Source organism: Periplaneta americana, chromosome 11 (genome assembly GCF_040183065.1).
Source record: "Periplaneta americana isolate PAMFEO1 chromosome 11, P.americana_PAMFEO1_priV1, whole genome shotgun sequence".
In the NCBI taxonomy this organism is placed as follows: Eukaryota; Metazoa; Arthropoda; class Insecta; order Blattodea; family Blattidae; genus Periplaneta; species Periplaneta americana.
In genome coordinates, this window is record NC_091127.1 from 163,888,492 (window position 1) to 163,912,532 (window position 24,041).

The following is a 24,041-nucleotide window of genomic DNA, read 5'->3' on the forward strand; positions in this document are numbered from 1 at the left end:
TTATACAGACGTAATCATTGCTGCAGGAATTGCCTCAAGTTGCTGCGACAAATGATTTTTCTACAACTGCGTTGTACTTACCACTGGCGATAACAAAGTTGTCTGTCAGTGATAGTTTTAATCGAATTACTTCCCATACTGTGTTGCATTTCCTTGTGAATCGTCCTTTTTTTATTAGGTTATTTTACGCCGCTGTATCAACATCTGAGGTTATTTAGCGTCTGAATGAAATGAAGATGATATTGCCGGTGAAATGAGTCCGGCGTCCAGCACCGAAACTTACCCAGCATTTGCTTGTACGGGGTTGAGGGAAAACCTCATAGAAAGCCTCAACCAGGTAACTTGTCCTGACCGGGATTCGAACCCGGGCCATCTTTTTCCGCGGTCAGACGCGGTAACCGTTACTCCACAGTTGTGAACAGCCCAACTCGGTATGTTACTTGTTGGTTATGCAAGTAAACAGAAAGACAATGTTTCCCCCAGTCTGACGTTATCAGTTTAATTCACTACAAGCCCCCTGCCCACACCTTATCCGCAAAGTTTAAAATAGCTTGTACTCAGTCATCACAAATTTCCCACGCTCTGAGCTCTAATACGCATTTGACATAACGTCTGCAAGATGATGTTATTATTTTCATAGTTTCCTCTAACAAGGTACAACGCAGGGCTTTAACTTAATTTGTATCATTTTCATCAGTGTTTGTATTTCTTTTTTGTATTTATATGTGCTATCTGGTAGGATGGAAGAGAAGGCCTTATGGCCTTAATCCTGTCAGATTAAATAAATTATTATTATTATTATTATTATTATTATTATTATTATTATTATTATTAAATCTTGAGAACGTTATGCCGAAAATATCACGTAAGAAGATGATAAACATATTGATAATACCGACTTTTATTTTCCTCGAATAGAAATGAAGACTGGTGAATGTTTGGGTAAGACAGTGATTATCTCCCGAAGCTTTCAGATTGTAACTGCAATGAAGAGGATTTATCAGTGTGCAAACAAGTTCCAGTCGCAATGTTACTGTTCGCTGGGCGCGTCTACGTTGCTGCAGAAGGAATGAATATATTCCGTAAGTACCAAAGGCATACGAGTATATTATTTTGGTTTTATTATTTACTAGCCGTACCCGTGCGCTCCGCTGCACCCGTTAGAAATAAATATAAAGTAATTACATAATTAAAATAGGACATTTGATCTAGGGAACATTCGTCTTTGATAGAAGGATAAATCGTTTATTATGTTACTTAATTTAAATTGTATTTAAAATATTAAAATACGATCATTTTCATCTAGAGACCACTCATTTGGTGCAATGACAATTCCTTTAACATGTTTCTTAATTGTTATTTATTACCAATTCTTTTTGGAAAAGCGAAAATTAACAGAAAAATTTTGGCTACAGATGTGTTGATAACGGATTTACTCGAATTAGAAAGTTTTTAATTTGTTGTGGGAGCTCTTGAATCTCAGGAGGAACAACTTTTACAACAGCGCAACATAATCTGCTTGGCTCATTACCCAAATTTTTTTGCATTGCATTTATTGCATATATATTTTATGTATTTTAACACGATTCAATTGTGCATAGTTAAAATTTGAATTATAAAATAATGGCTTGCTAAGCTAACGTACTATTACTGCATACTAAATCAATACACTCTCGTTGTTCATTAATTCTCTGAGATTAAAATTAATATGTTCATAAACATAATTTTAAGAAATACAAGAAATGAATATACAGAATAACCTATCAAGTTTTCTGTGCATAAGAAGCTATTTTAATCTTACCTGTCCTCAATTCACTCACAAGTTACTGTAATAACATTATAGCATTATGTCCATCCAGAGAAACTACACTTTCCAATGATGAAATAATAATTAATTATACAAATCGGTTAATTTAGCTTCCGATATTACTTCATACAAACACAGAAACATTGTCTGTAGGCTATGTTTCATAGCTTTCGATTGTTGTGTCCAAGGCCCCTTATAGACGAAGTCATTTGTTTTTTATTTCAATACACCGCCTTAGATGGCAGTTATTTTAATTTTTAAACTCATTTATCTCATTAAATATCAGTCCTATCAAACTTTTCAAAGAATAAACCTTATCAGAAATCATTTTTAAAGAAACTTTTGTTATGTAACATTTTTCACAAAAATCAAAATAAGGGAGATATTTCGATTTATTTAATTCAGGCCCCCTTATAACCCTCCTTTTAAATAACGTATTTTGAATGCCATATAGCCTAAAATCTAAGTTACAACGAACTTAATTTATATTCCAATTTTCATCGAAATCGGTTCAGCCATTATCGCGTGAAAAGGTAACAAACATCCAGACAGACAGACAGATAGACAGACAGACAGACATACAAACAAAAATTTCAAAAAAGTGATTTTCGGTTTCAGAATGGTTAATTATACATGTTAACACCAATTATTTTTGGAAAATCGAAAATTACCAGAAAAATTTTGGCTACAGATTTATTATTAGTATAGATTAATTACTTGCCCACTCACTCACTCACTCACTCACTCACTCACTCACTCACTCACTCACTCACTCACTCACTATTTCATTCATTTCATTTTTTGTATTCCATGAATCTTACATTAGCAATGAAGCTTTAAGATGTGGAACAAATCAAAATTTTACAGTTACAATTTTTTGGCGAAATGTAGTTAGATGAGGCAGTGGATTCGCCAACAGATTACCTGGCATTTGCCTTGTGTTTGGGAAACATATCGGAAAAACCCAACCAGGTAATCAACCCAATCGGGGATGAAATGAGGTGAGGCCGAGGACTCGCCATAGACCTCTCGAAATCAGCCCCACGGCTGGGGAAAACCTCGGAAGAAACCAACGAATCAGACCAAACGGGGTATCCAACCCAAGCCCGAGCGCAGCTCCGGATCGGCAGGCCAGCGAGTCTGCCGACTGAGCTACATTGGTGGCTCTACTAAAAATATACAGTACATAGCCAATCAGGTTATTAAATTTACAACACAAACGATTATTCATCAGTTGAGCTATAAAATATAATTCATAGCAAGTAAGTTAATTCAATTTAAAAGCATAAATAATTGAATCAGTTGAGATATAGGCCTACAAAAATTTATAGTACATATCATGCAGATCACTTCAAATTACAAACATAAACAATTGATCAGTTCAGCTATACAGATCACCAGGGAAAGGATTTATATGTAAATACATATTTACTTATAAAGCTAATATAATTTATATTTTGCATTATCTTTATGTTTCACAATGTGTAGGGTTGAAAAATCCTACTTTTATTTTCCATATTTTTCCATATTTTAGAGTTTAGTACATATTTTCGTTAATTTCCATATATTTTCCATATTTCATATAAAACAGTCCATATTATATTAGGTTTAACAATAAAACAAAACAAAATTCCATTAACTTTTAAAAATACATTTCAACAATAGAGATTTAAACACATGTTCAGTAATCCCTTTAACATCAGAGTTATTTGAAAATTAGCAGTCCTATCAACAATGGGAAAGTAAGTTACAAAACTGTATTAATTTAATTTAAAATTTTTAACAGACTTCAGTTGTGCAGCTCAACAGTTAAATGCCAGTCAGAGTACACATAGGTTCAGTTTTGTAAATCATACTATAAAGACGGTAAATATGCCAAAAGTACGTCATTCAGTCAATTTAAAATCAAAACTAACAAGTTACATTTCAGAATTTAAAGAAGATGGTTTATCAACTGACAATAAAATATTATTTTGTAATTTGTGTCAGTGTGCAGTATCATCTACACAAAAGTTCCTGGTGCAACAACACATTACAACTAGTAAACATCAGGCCAACAAACAACTAAATTCCAAGCAGAGACAATTGTTTTTAACACAACCAACAACATCGAATGTAAGATCTGAGTTTAACATCGACCTGTGCCGTTCTCTCATCTCTGCTGATATTCCTCTCTACAAACTAAAGAATAAGGTCTTCAGGGAATTCCTTGAAAAATATACTCAACATACAATCCTGGATGAGTCAACACTTAGGAAGACGTATGCTCCATCCATCTACGATGAGACAATACAGAAGATAAGAGATGAAATTAAAGATAGTTCAATTTGGGTTTCCATTGATGAGACTCCCGACAAAGAAGGTAGACTTGTTGGTAATGTAGTTATCGGTTTGTTAAGTGAACAATATTCTGAACGAATTCTTTTACATTGTGATGTTCTAGAAAAGTGCAATAACAAAACTATAGTTAAACTGTTCAACGAAGCTATGGGTATCCTGTGGCCAAAGGGTATTATGTACGATAATGTGTTATTCTTTATTAGCGATGCTGCCCCTTATATGGTCAAAGCTGGACAAGCATTATCTGTTGTATATCCTAAATTGACTCATTTTACTTGTGTGGCGCATGCATTTCATCGTGTGGCAGAAGTGGTCAGAGACAATTTCCCTAAAGTAGATTTGTTGATTTCATCAGTGAAAAAAGTATTTCTCAAAGCTCCCAGTAGAGTTAACGTGTTGAAAGAAACGTACCCTGAAATTCCATTGCCACCAAAGCCAATTTTAACTAGATGGGGTACATGGCTAGAAGCAGTTGAATATTATGCCGAACATATAGACTCTATTAACAATGTTCTCCTTGCATTGGACTCTGAAGATGCAGTCTCAATTGATACTGCGAAAACAGTTACCTGTGACATAAGTGTGAAGAATGACTTAGCTCACATTCAGCATACATTTTCATGCATCATAAAAACGCTCAAAAGTCTCCAAAATAGGCACCTTTCACTATCTGAAAGTTTTGAAATTATAAATAGTACTGTGGAACAACTGAATCGTGGTAGAGGTAAAGTTGCAGATGCAGTAAGAGCTAAGGTGGACACTGTACTTTCAAAAAACCCTGGATATGAAGAACTACAAAAGGTTGTTGCTGTGATGAGTGGTGAATCAACAGTGAAGATTAACTTGGACTTATCCCCAGCAGACATTGTGAAATTGAATTATGTACCAGTTACTTCTTGTGACGTCGAACGCTCTTTTAGTCAGTATAAATCTATCCTCAGAGACAATAGAAGAAGATTCACTTTTCAGCACTTGAAAGAAATGTTTGTAACCTATTGTTATGGTAACAGACAATAAAAATTGTGTTTTGTTGAAACTACATTGGAAGATAAGGTACGTCCATTATATTTTTTGTTTAGTTTGATTAAAATGTACTAATATTTAACGTACATAGTCATTTTTTTATAATTTTAAGTCCATATTTAATTCCATATTTTGGTAAAAATCCATATTTAATTCCATATTTTGGTAAAAATAACTACATATATATTTACATATTTCATATATTTTTAGTCCATATAAATCCGTTCCCTGCAGATCACTGTTCAATTTAAAGCATATACAATTCTTCAGCCTAACTATACAAACATATACAATACATATTAAACAGATTACTTCAATTTACAATCATACATTCGTTAAGCTATAAAAATTATACAATTCATATCGAGTAGATTAATTCAATTTATAATCATAACCAATTCTTCAGTTGAGCTATACAGACTGTTTTTCAATTTAAAGCATCTTACCATTCTTCAGCCTAACTATACAAACATATACAGGGACATCATTTTATTTTTACTAACATTTTTAATATTAACCTGTCTATACCTTTAGAGAAACGGATCATTTTATTCCTAACAATAGCAACAGCTTTTATAGGTTATGTTCTCCCATGAGGACAAATATCATTTTGAGGCGCAACTGTAATTACAAATCTTTTATCAGCAATTCCATACTTAGGTATTGATTTAGTACAATGAGTATGAGGTGGTTTTGCAGTAGATAATGAAACACCGCTTGCTCCCCCCTCCAAGACTGGAGTTCGATGATACTGGCGTAAAACACAAGTCACTCTACTAGGTATAGGATGGAAGAAAAGTAGTTCATCGATTTACGTAAACTAGGAAATATCGCGATTTTGAGTTTGATAATTTCCATTAGGTTTTTCTTTAATCAAAGTACAGTACTGTATTAAGAATAAGTGTTTTTACTCACGAAGTGAGTTATCCATGCGAACGTATTCATTATGCAGTGTATATTATACTGTCTACAGCACATTAGCGTACAATATAGAGAAAGAAGTTAAATTGAAAAATAATCATAATATGAATATTTAAACACAATTTTGAAAATGGTGGCCGTTCATTTCGATACAGGCTTCAGTTCTTTTGTGCATATTATCGCACTATAGACTATTGCATCTAATTCCAATTGCCAGTTTCCTCCTTCGTACTAGTAACTCATGTTGAAACAATTCTGTATCTACTCTACGTACTGTGAATTCAATCTTCACTTCTGCCCGACCCGAAAATATAAAATTACTCAGACATGCTATCTACTGTCCGTCCAAGTGGTTATGCCGGAGGATTGTAGAAAGGGAGAAAATCACGTGACAGTTAATTACTTAACGAGGCCCTTTTATTAAGTTAAATTAAACAGCTGTATAATATTACGTAAACGTCCAATTCCTAAGAGAAATTAATGTTTTCAGAAAAGAGCTAAGACAGCCCAGCTTTTACAGAGGGGCGAGCAGAAGCAGGTGGGGGAAATCGGGATGCGACGTAGCCAAACGGACAGTACCTGTGTGAAAATATGATTCAATATTGAAAGCTCTTTCGTCACTGGAAAACGCGAACATATTTCTGGAACGTACTATACTCAGTAACTCAGTACTGCTTACTATCTGCGGTCTTGGTTCTGTGCGGAGTTGGAAGTTCCTTAGTAGGAGGGGTGGGAGTGAAGTACATTCAAAAACTCAGGTACAATAAAAATTGAAGTAAAAATAAAATGATGTCCCTGTACAATACATAGTAAACAGATTAATTCAATTTACAATCATACATTCGTTAAGCTATAAAAATTATACAATTCATATCGAGTAGATTAATTCAATTTATAATCATAAACAATTCTTTAGTTGAGCTATACAGACTGTTTTTCAATTTAAAGCATGTACAATTCATTAATATTAGTCTCTAAAGTTCATACTTACAGACAAATTCCAGAAGCTAAGCTTAAAGGTTGAGACCCTGGAAAAATGTGTATTACCTGTACTACTGTATGGATGCCAAACCTGGTCCCTAACATCAAAACAGAGGCGTATGCTTCAAACCTGCCAACGCAGTATGGAAAGAAAAATCCTTCTACTTTGTCTGAGGAACAAAGTCAGGAACGAGGAGCAACGCAACCGTACCGGCATGAAAGACGTCCTAAACACCGCAGAAAGCCTGAAGTGGAAATGGGGGAGGGCACGCGGTAAGGATGGACCACAGACTGACATTGTGGGATCCCAGGATCAGCAGAAGAAGAGTGGGACGCCAGACAACTATATGGGCCGATTTCTTCAAGAAGAAGGCAGGACCACATTGGACGAGCAGTACAAGAGACAGACAGCTATGGAGAAATCTAGAAGCCACCGTCCTCTGTGTGTAGTGTGGTGCGAATCTTACAAGTGCATATAGTGTTTGTGTACATAGAACACTGCTTAGGATCGGCTCACCTAACGAGTGAAGTCTACTGAGCCAAGCCCTGTCAATCAGGAGGCCCTTGCCCTTACGGGATCTAGCAGGCTAAATTTATTTATTATTTATTATAGTATATATTTGTTTAACCTGGTAGAGATAAGGCCGTCAGCTCCCGTCAGCCACACGAACTTACGGCCGCTGTTGCATTCGAAGTCTGCTAGCAGTGAAGTAAACAGTACAGAGTATAGTGTGTTTCAGAAATATGGTTGCGTTTTCCATAGAAGGAAGAGCCTATATTATTGAAGCTTATTTCCAGGGACAAGTATTTATGGAGATTAATTTTATCATTTGTGTTACCATGTAATGTAGCCTACTTGAATGTGCAACAAATTAAAATGAAAAAAAAGTCCGAAAAAAGAACTCAGAATATGAAATTCGCTATAAAACGACACAATAATAATAATTCGCAAATGTGGTCTTATTTCGCTATTAGAACTGTATTTCGCGATTTGTCGTGATAGTTTTATCCGCATATTATTAATCAGAATCACTTAATTCGTAAAGATTAGCAAAAATCTATTGTATATCTATTATGTCGTGATTTTCGCGATCTCCGTAAATACCCGCCTCTGCTTATTTCGCACAGGTACGGTGTGTAGCATGACTGAATAACTTTATCTGTGTGGACTGAGCAGAAGTGAAGATTAGAGTTACCCAAAGTACGGTAATATGCTGAATAAAGTAGCCATTATATAATGAATAAAACCGCCTGAAGAGTTGAGTTTGTGAAAAAAATGTTATTACTCTACTGTATTTTGATAAAATACCGTAAAAGTAATGATCAAACTGAAATCCGTTTATATATTGCACTAGCAACACCAAACTCTTGTAATGGAAGGGGCTAACAGTGGTTCCGAGTATAGCCAGGTTAATGTTAAAAATGTTGGTAAAAATAAAGTGATGTCCCTGTAGAACAAGAACCCGTGTTGACGAATTACTTTATTGAAAAATACTTTGGAGCAGTTAATCATGACAATAAATCATATTAATAAAGAAAAAAAGGAAAAAATTAAAACTTTTGTCGTACGACTAACAAAATATTTCATTATTATGTGGCAGATGCAGATTGACCCTCTCCTTAACAACAACTAGACGGCAAAGAAGGACTTTTTCTACCATCGGTCAACTCATATCGAGAAGAAAAGATGGCGGATCAACTGGAGATGGTAAGAACATGACGCATTAGATTGCATTTTTGAACTGGAGATAGCAATATTCTTGAAGACCCTCTGTAACATGTTTTTAATTTAATAGTACAACAACAATCCTCTGATTGAGGTTCTGGCTCTTATGTACAGGTATAGCAGAAGGCCCTACATGTCACATGACGATATGTGTCAGAGGAAAAGCAATTGTTTTTGTGCATCTCAAGTCTGACTAGTGTAATATCTGCCTAGTCGGAGATGTATGCAATGGAGCAAGAAAGGAACTGGCGACTCTATCCCATTATCTCCTGTCCTAGTTGCCTCATAATTGGTGCATTCTTGGTATCACTTGTGAGGTTCAGACCTGTCTTCGGACAGTTGCCTCAACAAACAATACAACAATATTTCTCTACGTGATACGGTGTCTGGTACAGTTTCTGCGTAGCTCAGTCTGTAGTGGGCTGGTGCATTCACCCAAGGGTCCCGGGTTCGCTACCCGACCTCGGAACAATTTTTTGCTTTAAATTATTCAAGTCAGTTTCACAGACAGCTTTACCTGAAAGCCTGAATTGCATAATATAATTCATTTTTCGCTCACAGAAAACCACAATTCAAGTCACACAGAGTTTGTGTGCAATTAATGTTGGGTTTTTGGCGCCTTGTCAGCTCAATTGTGGTATATGGATATACAGGGAAATTTTGAGCCGGTGTGTGTTACAGTTCCTGGGTATCTTAGTACGTAGACCATTGGCGTGCTCATCCAAAGTTCCCGGGTTCGATACCCGGCCCCGGAAAAATTTTTATCTTGAAACTGTTAAGGCCATTAGGAAAGTCCAAGATAACAGAGAGGGTTTGGAATTGAACGGGTTACATCAGCTGCTTGTCTATGCGGATGACGTGAATATGTTAGGAGACAATCCACGAACGATTAGGGAAAACACGGGAATTTTACTTGAAGCAAGTAAAGCGATAGGTTTGGAAGTAGATCCCGAAAAGACAAAGTATATGATTATGTCTCGTGACGAGAATATTGTACGAAATGGAAATATAAAAATTGGAAATTTATCTTTTGAAGAAGTGAAGAAATTCAAATATCTGGGAGCAACAGTAACAAATATAAATGATACTTGGGAATAAATTAAACACAGAATAAATATGGGAAATGCCTGTTATTATTCGGTTGAGAAACTTTTATCATCCAGTCTGCTGTCAAAAAATCTGAAAGTTAGAATTTATAAAACAGTTATATTACCGGTTGCTCTTTATGGTTGTGAAACCTGGACTCTCACTTTGAGAGAGGAACATAGGTTAAGGTGTTTGAGAATAAGGTGCTTAGGAAAATATTTGGGGCCAAGAGGGATGAAGTTACAGGAGAATGGAGAAAGTTACACAACACAGAACTGCACGCATTGTATTCTTCACCTGACATAATTAGGAACATTAAATCCAGACGTTTGAGATGGGCAGGGTATGTAGCACGTATGGGCGAATCCAGAAATGCATATAGAGTGTTAGTTGGGAGGCCGGAGGGAAAAAGACCTTTAGGGAGGCCGAGACGTAGATGGGAAGATAATATTAAAATGGATTTGAGGGAGGTGAGATATGATGGTAGAGACTGGATTAATCTTGCTCAGGATAGGGACCGATGGCGGGCTTATGTGAGGGCGGCAATGAACCTCCGGGTACCTTAAAATCCAGTAAGTAAGTAAATTGTTCAAGCCACCTTCACACTTGAAACCCCGATCTGCATAATATACTTCAGTGTTCGTTAACAGAAAACCACAATTCAAGTCACACAGAGTTTGTGTGGACTCAATGTTCGGTCTTCGTTGCCTTGTCAGTTCACTTGCGGTGCGTGGATATAAAGAAAAAGATTGAGCCAGTGTATCGTACAGCTCCTGGATAGCTGAGTCGGTAGAGCGACGGCGGTCTCAGCCACAGGTCCTGGGTTCGATACCCAGCCCCGGAACAATTTTTCTCTTGGAATTATTCAAGTCAGCATCACAGGCAGCTATACCTGACAGCCCGATTTCCATATATACGCCACTCTTCGTTAACAGAAAACCAGAATTTAAGACACACAGTTTGTGTCCACTCAATGTTGGATCTTTGACGTCCTGTCAGTCCACTTGAGGTATGTGGATATAAAGGGAAAATTTGAGCCAGTGTGTAGTAACGTTTCTGGGTATCTCAGTCAGTAGAAATTTGGCGCGCTGAGCCAAAAGTCGCGGGTTAGATACCCGGCCCGAGAAGATTTTTTCCTTGAAATTATTCAAATTATACAGAAAGTTTCTGTTCACCCTGGTTGGCCTTAGGAATGCCGACTTTTATTAATACTGTATGTGCATACTTACACCATGCAGATGTGAAAATTCATGTTCCTTTATTTCTTCTACGTGGTTCCTTAATAAGTAACATTACACTTTTGAATGTAGCCTATAACAGGACAACACCAAATATTAATTGATCCTTATGCTAGATGTGGTAAGTTCAAGGCACCAAACTGTTCCTCCTGCAGTGAAATCATTACATTTTACATTTACGGTTCAAGTCTGCTATTCAACTTCCTAATCTTTAAAAACTAAGGGTGCTATTCATAGACATTTCGCAGCACGCGCTACGAGCGTACTAAGCTAGCCCCGGCTATCCACTGGTTACTAGTACAGAATTCAAATCATATTATCCTATCGCTAACACTGGTTTATGAATACGAAAGACGCTGATCATCCACCGGAAGCCCGCGCTAAAAATGTCTATGAATACGGCCCTAAGTGTCTCTTGCGTTTCTTTCTCGAAGTTAAAATTAATCTTTCTATAGCAGTTAAAATTCTCAAAATACTTGAATGTCTGGAAAGTTACACAATATGCGGCAAAACAAACAACACTGAAATGTGTGGATAAGCTTCAGGGCTTCTGCCGCGTTGTCTTGGTGTTATTGGCTGGCGTTTCGACCGCTGTGTTGTGGCCATCTTCAGAGCAGTTGTTGGATAAGCAAATGGTCTGCCAGATCTTATATATATAGTAGTCTCGATGGGGGAAGCCTACGCGAACACTTAACACTGAAATGTTATTTAATTGCGTTGGTACAGGGCCTGTAACTCCATCTTGTTGCACCCATTGTTGGAGAGGTAAATTTCTGGCGCGAAAAAAACGGCGCAAATCCCCCACGAATGGAGTAATAATGAGATCTCTGTAGAGTATCTGGTTTACTGTTTTTTGATACTTTGCAGCATACTAGACGAAATAAGGTCGCAATATTCCATGACCGGACACGTCGCATAAAATCGTAACCCGTGCACTGTGCAGTGGTTTCTGTATAACGGCATCAAATCGTGCAAACCCTGAAAAACGAGTTGTTTTTCGGTTAGTGTTGCTATCAACCTGAATATGGTTTTTACTGAAAACCGTATGTTGCAAAATAAATCTGGATCCTCATACGTCATGGCCAACAATCGGCTGAAATATTATAATAGAGCTTGCTCATCCCTTTCTGTCAGACGTTAAACGACTTGAATACGGGTTGCAAATCCATCCAGCTTTTTAAACATCAGCCCAACAGAACTATTGCTCAAACCAAGGTACAACCCTAGATCATACTGTATATATACAGGGTGTTTAAAAATACGGGGCATAATTTCAGGTATGTATTTCCCACATGTAGACAATCAAAATAGTTCGTTACAACATGTGTCCGGAAATGCTTCATTTCCGAGTTATGGCCTTCACAACATTGAAATTCACCGGAACGTTTTTCTTTCCGCAGGTCGTTGTCATTACAGAAGATGTTCAAAATGTCCACCTCCTGCTTTACTAAGGCAGGAAAGTTCGGAATTACACCACACTGCTGCAAGAACCACTGACAGAACCTAACTCGTGCAGGGTAATCTGCTGGTGACAGGGCCTGTACACGTTGCAAATGATAAGGATACAATTGATACTCTTTCAACAGTCTCCAGACAGTCGTATGAGGAACATTGACTTGCAACGCTACCCTTCGTGTGGTGATAGAAGGAGTCATGTTCACAGCCTCCAGAATCTCCTCCTGTATTTCTGGAGTTGTAGATCTTGGTCGTCTCCTTCCCAAACCAGGAGAGTTAAATTTTCCATACTCGCACAGACGGTAATGGAGACGTACAAATGTCTTCCGATCTGGACATTGTCGCTGTGGGTACCTCTCCTGGTACAAACGACGAGCCAGCGCAGCATTGCCGTCCGCCTTACCGTACATGAAGTGTATCTCTGCCAGCTCTTGATTTGAATACATGTCGCACAGTCTAACGCCTACACAACACTTAATGTAACCTTCGCCTTGGAATGAACTGTCAGAGTGCCCTCTTAATGTCTCCTTTGACGGAAGCGACCTGCGGAAAGAAAAACGTTCCGGTGAATTTCAATGTTGTGAAGGCCATAACTCGGAAATAAAGCATTTCCGGACACATGTTGTAATGAACTATTTTGATTGTCTACATGTAGGAAATACATACCTGAAATTATGCCCCGTATATATATATATATATATATATATATATATATATATATATATGACAGATAGGTCGGCCTTATAGGCTTTGACGTTAACAACTTTTGTCAGGTTTACTACGCTGCCATCTACTTGTTACAAAAGGAGTCACGTCATAATTCCCATTTGAATTGCATTAGCGACTGTGCTGCCATCTCGTGTTCGTTTACGGCGGACGGGTGGCGATCCTGGCAGTTGTTCTCTTCAAAGTGATGCCGATTTTAATATTGGGATGAGTTATCTGTTACATATATGAACTAGGGTAAAACGTTGTTCGTCTAGACGTCTAGACTATGCGTTGGGGACTGTAATACCTGCTCGAGATGTCGTGCATGATTCACGTTTATTGGGCGTCCTATTGTCCCCTTTTGTTGACATAAGACTGATCTCGTCAACGGATCTTGTCAACGACAGCTAACAGTGACCTGTTATTTGGTTCCTGCAAATAAAATCGTTTCTCGTCTTGTTTTACCGTCAAACCTATTCTAACGTCCTACTCCGTATGACAGGAAATAATGTTCCATGATAAACGCCTATTCGTCCATTTTGACAACCATGATTGCAGAAATTAACACAACACTGAATTCACAATATATCAAACTATAATAATAATAATAATAATAATAATAATAATAATAATAATAATAATAATAATAATAATAATAATAATAATAATAACAATAATAATAATAATAATAATAATAATAGTAAACTTCCCCTATCGAGGGTAGCCCTTACGGACTCAGTATATCCTCAAAACAAATTATTATACATATGTAAACATAGATATTAAATTTTAAAGAAGGGAAACAAAGAAAAGCTCGTGAAAAATTACAATTGCTATTAATGTGGCACCATGTGATTAATTAATATTTGGCAGGATTTTTCAACACAATTATCACAATGGCATCCCTCAGAGATGTTGGCAGAGCAAACTGCCGTCGAAATTCTTCGAAAAAAGCTGGTATAGTCCCTCGAGCACCTATGAACAAGCCGAATACCTCAACGTGAATTAAGGCATATTTCAACTTGAAATAGTTGACTGTAGGCTCATAGATCGACTTCTTCTCAAGGTGGACCTCGGCTGACTATTGACATTCTACTTCGAAACGTATCGTGGGGTCCACAACGATGCCCAGTTTACTGTCAGCATTGTACGCTAAAATATCTACTCGTCTCGTTGACCCATTCTCAGCTAGATAGGAGATTTCTTCTTCTACTATTCAGCCCTTATTTCGTAATGAGGCAGCAATTTTGGATCTTACAAATAAATAAATAAACAAACAAACAAAGAAGTAAATAAATACTTCGTTGCTATGGAAACTTGGACATCAGATGAGCAATAATTCAGTTTCCTTAGTTTTGGTGCATATCGTATAATATTAAAACTGTAAGACGATTCTTAATTATACCCAAAGGTAGTAATTACTATACTAATTTTGTCACATCTGCATTTATGAAATTATGGGAGGAGATTTTCATTAGTATATTTAATGTCAATTTGAATTGTTTTCAGGTATCCGTAAGCAAGGAGACCAAAAATTCAAGCAGTGCTGAACAGTTGCTGCAAAAGAAGAAGGATGGGTACAGTGACGACCATGTGGCAGTCTTGAGACGAGCTTGCACACAGGGCAACAAGGAGGAAGTGAGGAAAGCTTTAGTAGATATGAAATTTGACCCTAGTAGAAATGACCCTAAAGTAAAGCCAATCGATTGGTCTGCAGACAGTGGAAATGTGCTAGCTCTACAAGAGGTTCTCACCTGTTCAAGTTCGAACGTTGAACAATGCATACGATACAACAGAAATGCCCTACACATGGCAGCAAGAAAAGGTAATCATGAGACATTGCAAATTCTGTTGAACACAGCTGGGATTAATGTGAACGCTGTGAACAAGCAACAAAGAACCGCCTTTCACCTGGCATCGGAATCAATTGTTGAAGGAGACTGTACGGAGGAGAGGTACCTGAAATGCTTGGAACTACTTCTGGAGAAATCCGAACTAGAGGTCAACAGACCGGACTATTATGGATGCACTGCTTTAGGTCGTGCGCTGAGAAATTCGCACAAGAATAGAGTTCTGTTTATCTTGCAGAATCACGGTGAGCACAGGCTGAATGTAGATTACTCCTTAGTAGATGCAGGACTCACTGTGAGAGAGACTATTTTGAAGTTGTTTCCTGAATTTGAATCGTTCTTGCCAGAGGAATTACAGGAGAATGTTGACTCATTAGAACCGGAGATACGTCTGCTTGCAGCCCTCCAACGTGACTCATTGCCTGATTTTATTTCAATATTACGGACCAAAGAGAACCTGGTTAACTATCAGTACAAGGAGCCTTATCACTCTACGATTTTGGAATTAGCTTGCTTAATAAAAGAAAGGGAAAAGTTTGTAGACGCTATATTACGGACAAATGGCAATCCTAACATGAGGAACTATATTTCTAAAATACCTCTTCTACATATGACAGCTGAGAGACTGAATGTAGCAGCTTTGGAAGTGTTGTTAGCTAATGAAAGTACTGAAATTGGCATTACAGCGGACGAAAAGTTTCAGGGTAATGTTTTCCATTGGTTAGCCCTCAACAAATGTGGTGACGGCGAAAATTGTTCCACTTTGAAAAAATGTGTGTCGTTATTTGAGAAAAGAAAAGCGGGTTTTCTTCATCTGTTGAATGCGCAGGATACCAGAAAAGACACTCCGCTGCACGTAGCAGCTCGCTGGAATCTCAACCTCGCTTTTCTTCTTCTTTCTTCAGGCGCATCTGTCAACGTTTGGAATAATAACGAACACACAGCACTTCATGTTGCAGCACTCTGTGGAAATAAAAACGCAGTGTTAACTTTACTGAAGTATGGTTCAGATATAAATGCACAAAAAGGTAGTGGCACTCCGTTATATGTTGCTGCTCAACAAAGAAGGAACGAAATATTGCTACCTTTGCTAAGACAAGGAGCTGACTTTATGTACGAAACTCGAGGTGAACCGTTGTTGCATTATATCGATCCTCACATTCTGGAAATGTTCTTCGACGGCTGCATTGAAAGCAACAGAAAGAGTCCAAAGAGTCCGGATTATATGATAATCTTCAGATATAACTTTTATCCTCCTTTGACAGAAGGCTCCGAATTAAATCAGTCAGACACAGAAATGCAACCGCTGTTCAAAATGAGTGAAAAATCTGAATTCAGAGAATTACTGAAACATCCGCTCATTTCCAGTATTCTGTTCCTCAAGTGGCGGCAAGCTTGTAAGCTTTTTTACATCAACATATGTTTATATTCTATTTTCCTCATCTTATTAACACATCATATGTTATTCGTAAATGATTTAATGACATGGAATGAAGATAATAGGAAAATAGTGGCGCGTGATTCTTTCGTACAGTATGACAACCTGACGGCTGAACTCCAGATCTCCCCAGAAGAAGCAACCTACATAGCTACCAGCATACCTCTGTGGATATCTCTGTCAATCATCATAGCAAGGGAAGCGACACAATTTTTAATAGATAAGACTGAATACTTACACAATCCGGGCAATCTCTTGGATGCATCCATAATCTTGTCCACATTCGTCTATTGTTCCGTGCCAAACACCGTCGTAGTGCATCACAGCGCTTCTATCGCCATCCTCCTAGCATGGATGGAATTCTTGCTTCTAATCGGTCGCCTGCCGATTGTTTCTGTGCAGCTAGAAATGTTGAAGAAAGTTTCTTGGACATTCCTAAAATTTGGACTGTGCTACTTGCCATTATTTTTGGCATTTGCTCTGAGTTTCAACGTTCTGTTCCATGGTAAACATAAAGAAGATGACGGCACCTACTTTTCTACAGGCATCATTAATAAGACCTCAAACAGTTTGTTATTCATATTTGATACTTTCATCATGTTTACTGGCGAGTTTGAAGCCAAAGATCTTCCTTTCTCGGAGACACCTGTCACAAGTCATTTTGTCTATTTCTTATTTGTGTTTCTGATCGCACTGGCATTGTTAAATTTACTAAACGGATTAGCAGTCAGCGATACTCAAGCCATTAAAGATGATGCCGAAACTCTGAGCCTTGTTGTTAGAACAAAATTATTGCTTCACACTGAAACCATGCTTCTGCGTTATCAAAGATATCCGCATTTGAAGAAGTATTTAAGGAGATTCTGTTTTTTCTTCAGAGATCTTCCTCGTAAAAGCTTATATTTATACCCAAGCTCTAACAAAATGTATAGTGTGCACCCCGAAAGTCAGGAGATTGACGCAATGGATTTAAGCATAACAAGAAAAGCCATTGCGGTCGTTACTAAAAATGAATCCAAAACTTAAGATTTGTGGGATTTAATGAGGCTGAAGAGTATGATCCTAAAACTTGCTCAGTCCATTGGGCAATTTTTATGATATAGGCATGTCTATATATTTATATATACAGGGTTAGTTAAAAGTCCCGCATAACCTAAATAACTTTTGAAGCATGTGGTTCAGTAACATGAAACTTGGTATGTGGGGATAACCATATACTGGGAACTCAATAATGGTATTTCCGAGTTTTTCCTACTTCCGGTTTAACCGGAAGTAATTCCAACTCTCTTATTTTGAATGGAACACTCAATATATAAATTTTTTATTTTTGAAAATGCTCATTAAGAGCTTTTCAAAAAGTACCCGCACTTGGTACTTCTGTACAAATTCAATGTTGCTAAATAAAAATGTAAGTGGTGCAAGATATTCCTAAAGCCTGGTTAAATCATTCGTTAAATGGTTTCTATGATCGAGTGACACATTGTAAAGCAGCTGAGGGCTACTAATTTGAGCACATAATTTAGAAGGTGAGCTACCTTTGTTTGGTTTTGTTAAGGAAGGAGTATTTTATTATTTTAATATTGTATACACTTTTTTGTTTTCTTGACTTGGCAACACTGAATTTGTACAGAAGTATCGAGTGTGGGTACGTTTTGAAAATCTCTTAATGAGCAAATCGTCAAATTCGCGAAAGAACATGGTCACAGAGCCATTGTTCGAGAATTTATCGTGTCGGAGTGTAATGTGTGTAAGTAGTGGAAAAAAAAAAAAAAAAAAACATTATTAAAACCTCTAACTTACTTACTTCTTACTTACTCACTTACTTACTGGCTTTTAAGGAACCCGTAGGTTCATTGCCGCCCTCACATAAGCCCGCCATCGGTCCCTATCCTGAGCAAGATTAATCCAGTCTCTATCATCATATCCCACTTCCCTCAAATCCATTTTAATATTATCTTCCCATCTACGTCTCGGCCTCCCCAAAGGTCTTTTTCCCTCCGGCCTCCCAACTAACACTCTATATGCATTTTTGGATTCGCCCATACGTGCTTCATGCCCTGCCCATCTCAAACGTCTGGATTTGATTTAATGTTCCTAATTATGTCAGGTGAAGAATACAATGCGTGCAGTTCTGTGTTGTGTAACTTTCTCCATTCTCCTGTAACTTCATCCCTCTTAGCCCTAAATATTTTCCTAAGCACCTTATTCTCAAACATCCTTAACCTATGTTCCTCCCTGAAAGTGAGAGTCCAAGTTTCACAACCATAAATATCAACCGGTAATATAACTGTTTTATAAATTCTAACTTTCAGATTTTTTGACAGCAGACTGAATGATAAATGCTTCTCGACCGAATAATAACAGGCGGGTAAATACGGTAATATTAATGAGAAGTTGATGCTTTTAGAGCTCAGTGAGGTTCGGACATTGAAGGAATAGACAGTAAAGGGCAAGAAGCTTCAACCAAAAAGTGGTGTGTTTTTGATGATTTGCTATGCATGTGTTACTACGTCGTTCTTGAGAAACACTGCTACTTTTACGGTACGACAAGTAAATTATGCCACTGTCCCTTAATTCCACATCTGTGTTGTTGAACATGTTTGTGTATCCAGTTGATTCTTATAGGCCTATATTACACTATCAAATTTCTGTGTCGCAGAAGTTTGATAAAATATATATGATAAAATATTTTACAATGTAATATAGCATCTTTGATCACATCTAGCTGTGACATAGTTCTGTGGTAAAAGTTATGGTCATCATCATACCTTTGATAAAATCTTTGACTAAGAAGAAAGAAAATGGCGGACATTAAGTATATATGGTCTGTGTGACAAATGTGAAGGACCATCAGCCACTTGGGATGCTGTGCTTAATGACAATAAATCATAGATTATATCATATCATATATCATGTCATCATATCATATAATTATGGTCTGTGAAACCACATGACTTTTAACATCATAATTATTATGAGTCACATGAAATGTTACGTCATCCATTCTTAAATACTGAGTATAGTATTTTACATCTTCACACTGAAGTTCTCTCAATAGAGTTTGATGGATTTCTTTTGTATCTCTTCTCGATCTCTAACCCAAATATGTTTTTTATCTTTTATTTCTTCTCCAGTATTAATGCAATCACCATTGCTGCACTTACAAATGCAACATGCATAGGACTGTCGTGGATTGATTGTTAGAACTGTGATGAAAGATGTGATAAAAGCTTTGATATGTATGTATGTATGTATGTATTAACACTACAATTGGGTATACACCCGGTGGCAGTGATATATAATATACAATAATTACAATTACATGAAATAAAATGAAATAAACCTAAATGAAATAAAATAAAATAAACGTAAATCTATAGATAGTAGATGCAATAAACCTAGTACTATAATTAAAACTATTCTATAATAACGCCTACGATAAGAAAAAGTAAATCTAACTTATAAGTACTGCTATTTCACCCAACTATTACCAATTTAAATAATTACATATCACCTTAATTAATTACATACCAACTTAATTACATATCGTCTTAATTAATTACATATCGCCTTAATTTATTTACATATCAACTAAATTACATATCATCTTAATTAATTACATATCAACTTAATTATTTTACATATCAACTTAATAATTACATATCAACTTAATTAATTATATATCATTTCAATTAAGTACATGACACAACTTAAATAATTACATTGCACCTCCAATTACATTGTCAGTCTAATCTTCTCAACCTTTCCTTAAATGTATTGATTTTAAGAGGACCACCCTGAAAGATTGCCGCAGGTAAGCTGTTCCAGTCTACTATTGTGCGGTTAACAAAGGAAAATTTTGCCACGTCCGTTCTTTGTTTTCTACATTTAAACTTCCTATATAGTGTAATATACCCAAAATCAGATATTTGATCATATATATTTGATCAAAAATGTTATATTCTGTGACACAGAAATTTGATTATGTAATATAGGCCTTAGTCTCTGTGAGGTGTGAAGATTTAGTTATAAGGAAAATGTCTGGCCAAGGTAAACCAGACTGGAAAATGTGACATGTTTCAAGGCAATTCAGTAGTTGCCTCCAGCTGTAGAATGTACAAGATTTTTGGACAAAGGATCTTCCTAATCGACAATAATTGATTGTATACCTTAATACAGTATATCCACTGACAACCATTGAATTAAGTGCGAATGACAGAGAAGTCAGTCACACCTTTAATTCGAAGTCGTCTGAAGAAGTAGCTGATGTTGTTATACAACTAAACTGTTTATAAGTTGTGGATGAGGATAAATTCGTACAGCCCGTTGACCTTGAAGACTAGATGAGAAGAGAACAGGATCGAAAGTCGGGATCGCTCTAAAGCATCAGTGGGCAGAGGGAACCTGGCCAAACAGCACGTCGGTTATTCACGTGAGTATTTTTACAACACTGTGTGAATACAATTGCTTCAGCTAATGTTCAGAACTGTGCGCATTACTTCGAGGGTAATTTATTATCATGGTATCATTTATCAATGCAAGCAAATACGTACCGGGTTTCATTTAAACACTAACGTCTCAGCTGTGGTACAAATGGTTGCGATCGTAGGCGGAGAGAAATTGGAGGGGGGAGCAAAGCAAAATCATAGAATCCCAATATAGTGGGAGTATGGGGGACAACATTTACCTCCTTCCCCCATTATACTTAGCTTGATCGTGGTACAGTATTGTATATCGGAATATGATCATTTATTATTATTATTATTATTGTAAACCCAATGGGGATTAACCCTATTGTACATTTGTATGTTAGGGCTACAGTTCTACACAAAAAAGATGAGCATAAAGAGAAATGGGAAAGAAAATTAACTTAGCTTACGCGATGTAAACAAACCATAAACAATCCGTAAATTAGGCATTGCGATTGCGAAGCAAACATCAGGCATTAATTTGAGACATACAAAAACATTAACAAGACAAATATGTAACACTTCTATAACACAAATATGCAGCTTTCCGTACCATACATCATAAATTAATACACAATAGTCACACAAACACAATCAAACTATAATTACGACATTGCGACGACATCAAGCATCCATAACTATGACTCACATACATAACAAATCAAGCATCCGCTACAACACATACACTTCAACATAGTAACCACACTTTTAAAAGTTAGAAATTTGGCTCCAAGAAGAATAAATAGGACACTGTTACTAATTACTATTCTTCTACAAGGTCTTAAATACATCTGTAATAAATCTGTGAAATTCCTTTATGCAACATTGTTTCAGAAGAACTTTTGCTATTGGTGGTGAGAAAGTTGTATCGCACATGCTAAGGTGGGTTCCTAGCCGGTATCTCTTGCGTTCTTGTAGCGGGCACTCGAATAACAACTGGTCGACTGTTTGTGTGGGGTGTTCACAGGGACATGAAGAGCCCTTTGGGTTGTCAATTTTGAAACGTTCGAAATATGAATTAAATTTTCCGTGTCCAGTCATAAATTGCGTGGATATATATGATGCTTCAGAATTCTTTGCGGTTAGTCTATCTTTAACTGTGGGAAAATACAGTGATTTTGTGATTTGGCCATTTGTACTATTTAACCACATTGCATTCCAGTCATTTAACATGTTAACCTTCATTTCCATTTTAACGTAAGAGAGGGGTTGTTTAAAGTATGTGTATTCCGTTTGATCATTGAATATGATCATTTAATGAAGGTATTTTCGGGAGGCGTGTTTTTTACAGTGTTAACTTCCATATCCAGGATGTTTCGTACTGAGTTGTATAGGTCTTGAACTGTAGGTCTACTACAAATTATAATAGGGCATAACGTAAAACAATCTCCCTCTTTTTCTCTCTCGTACATATACATCAATAAAACTACGTAACAGTGCTAACAGAAACTTTTTTAAATGAAGCTTACCTTCCTGAAGATATCGAAATGTAAACTCTAATTATGTTACTTAATCTCGTCTTTAAGTTTCGCATTATACCGGGATCGCTTTTCTTTTTTCTGTATTGTGTTATTCATATTTCTCCAAGTGACGGCCTGAACACCTGCAGATTTCTAACACGTGAGTACAGGCTGTTACAAAAGAAACATTACAGTGCTTCCATTCCTCAAATGAGGTATAGGAATTCTTAAACACTCATAAATTTAAAATAAATATTATAGTGCAGACACATGATCTAAGACATTAATTCGTCAATTTAAGCACAGAAACTTAATCATAAACAAAAGTAAAAACATAATTTGAATTCAATATTTTCTAACATTAACAGAAAAAAAAAGTTCAAACAAGTTTGGAGGGGGGGGGCAGTGATCCCCCATAATTCCGCCTATGGTTGCGATTCCGGTTACAGTTCTAGCTGAGAAATAAAATATATTTATCTTCCATAACAACAGATTTAATGTTTATTTTCGCTTGTATTCGTGTAGTAATATCGCCGCGTTTATTGTAATACACAAAGTAGCTATGTATTTTTTATCAATACATGTAATATCTTCTGTTTTCAAAGGTATTTCCTTTCCTGTGATGAAACTCTGAAATTACAATATTTCATAATTATATAATATAGTGTAATATGTTTCTTCCAGATTTCTTTGCTGAAGTATTTTTTTCAATGGGTTATGTGAAAAACTTAGTAATTGTAAACTAATGTAATATATTTTTCTTCAGTTTTCAGTTGCTTGTAGTACATTTACTTGGAAAAACTGGACGCAGTTATAAAATACAAGATTACGATACAAGATTGAGAATTACTTTTTACAAAACCGAGGAAAAGATTGAAAAACGAACAGAGCGAGTTTTTCAATTTCCAAGATTTTGTAATGCACTCCACAAACGTGTATTGTACAACATTTTTTGCACGATCACATTTTTAAAATTGCAAATACAATATATTTTGTATTGAAAATTTAGAGCAATATTATTTCAAAGCCTTCGCAAAACTATACGGTAATGGTAACTAAGTAACAATAACTGCATTGTAATGGGTCTATTTCAGCATAGTCTCATGTTATGAAGAATATTTTCCCTAGCAACAAATTTTTGTGTGGGAATTGTAACTATCAAGACCTAACAGCAATAGTTGTAATTATAGCAAAAAAATACATCGTGCAAAAAAATCATTCTCTATGTATATAATAATAATAAAAATAATAATAATAATAATAATAATAATGGCTTTATTTAAAATGGCAAAGTTAAGGCCGTAAGGTCTTCTCTTACACTCATTTGTTTATTTATTTATTTATTTATCTATTTATTTATCTGTCCCGCACCGTGGCGTCGCAGTCTAAGGCATCCCGCCTAGGACTCGCGTTACGGAATGCGCGCTGGTTCGAATCCTCATGGGGGAAGAAATTTTCTCATGAAATTTCGGCCAGTGTATGGGACCGGTGACCACCCAGCATCGTGATGCACTTGGGGAGCTACGATAGGTAGCGAAA

At 36.5% G+C, this 24,041-nt stretch overlaps 2 protein-coding genes across 4 annotated transcripts in view; both read left to right on the forward strand.

Annotated features, from left to right (window-relative positions):
- The first annotated feature begins 171 nt into the window (after positions 1–171).
- On the forward strand, positions 172–17,872 carry LOC138709553 (transient receptor potential channel pyrexia-like). Its single transcript, XM_069840408.1, has 3 exons — positions 172–1,082; positions 8,674–8,780; positions 14,795–17,872. The coding sequence occupies exons 2-3, from the start codon at positions 8,760–8,762 to the stop codon at positions 17,597–17,599; spliced, it is 2,826 nt and encodes a 941-aa protein (XP_069696509.1). The 5' UTR covers positions 172–1,082; positions 8,674–8,759; the 3' UTR covers positions 17,600–17,872.
- Positions 17,873–20,295: 2,423 nt separating this feature from the next.
- LOC138709555 (gustatory receptor for sugar taste 43a-like) overlaps positions 20,296–24,041 on the forward strand; it is a 71,793-nt gene continuing 68,047 nt past the window's right edge. For 2 of the 3 annotated variants that reach the window (XM_069840414.1, XM_069840413.1), the window contains exon 1: positions 20,990–21,005. The gene's annotated coding sequence lies outside the window, so the exon portion shown is untranslated. Of the gene's footprint in view, positions 21,006–24,041 lie in introns of all 3 variants that reach the window. The other variant, XM_069840412.1, reaches the window with a different exon arrangement.

Bases quoted from the DNA above. Each gene is read 5' to 3' on its own strand.
- LOC138709553 (XM_069840408.1), top strand. From the start codon at position 8,760: ATGGCGGATCAACTGGAGATG. The intron at 8,781-14,794 runs GTAAGAACATGA...AATTGTTTTCAG, and splicing joins TGGCGGATCAACTGGAGATG to GTATCCGTAAGCAAGGAGAC.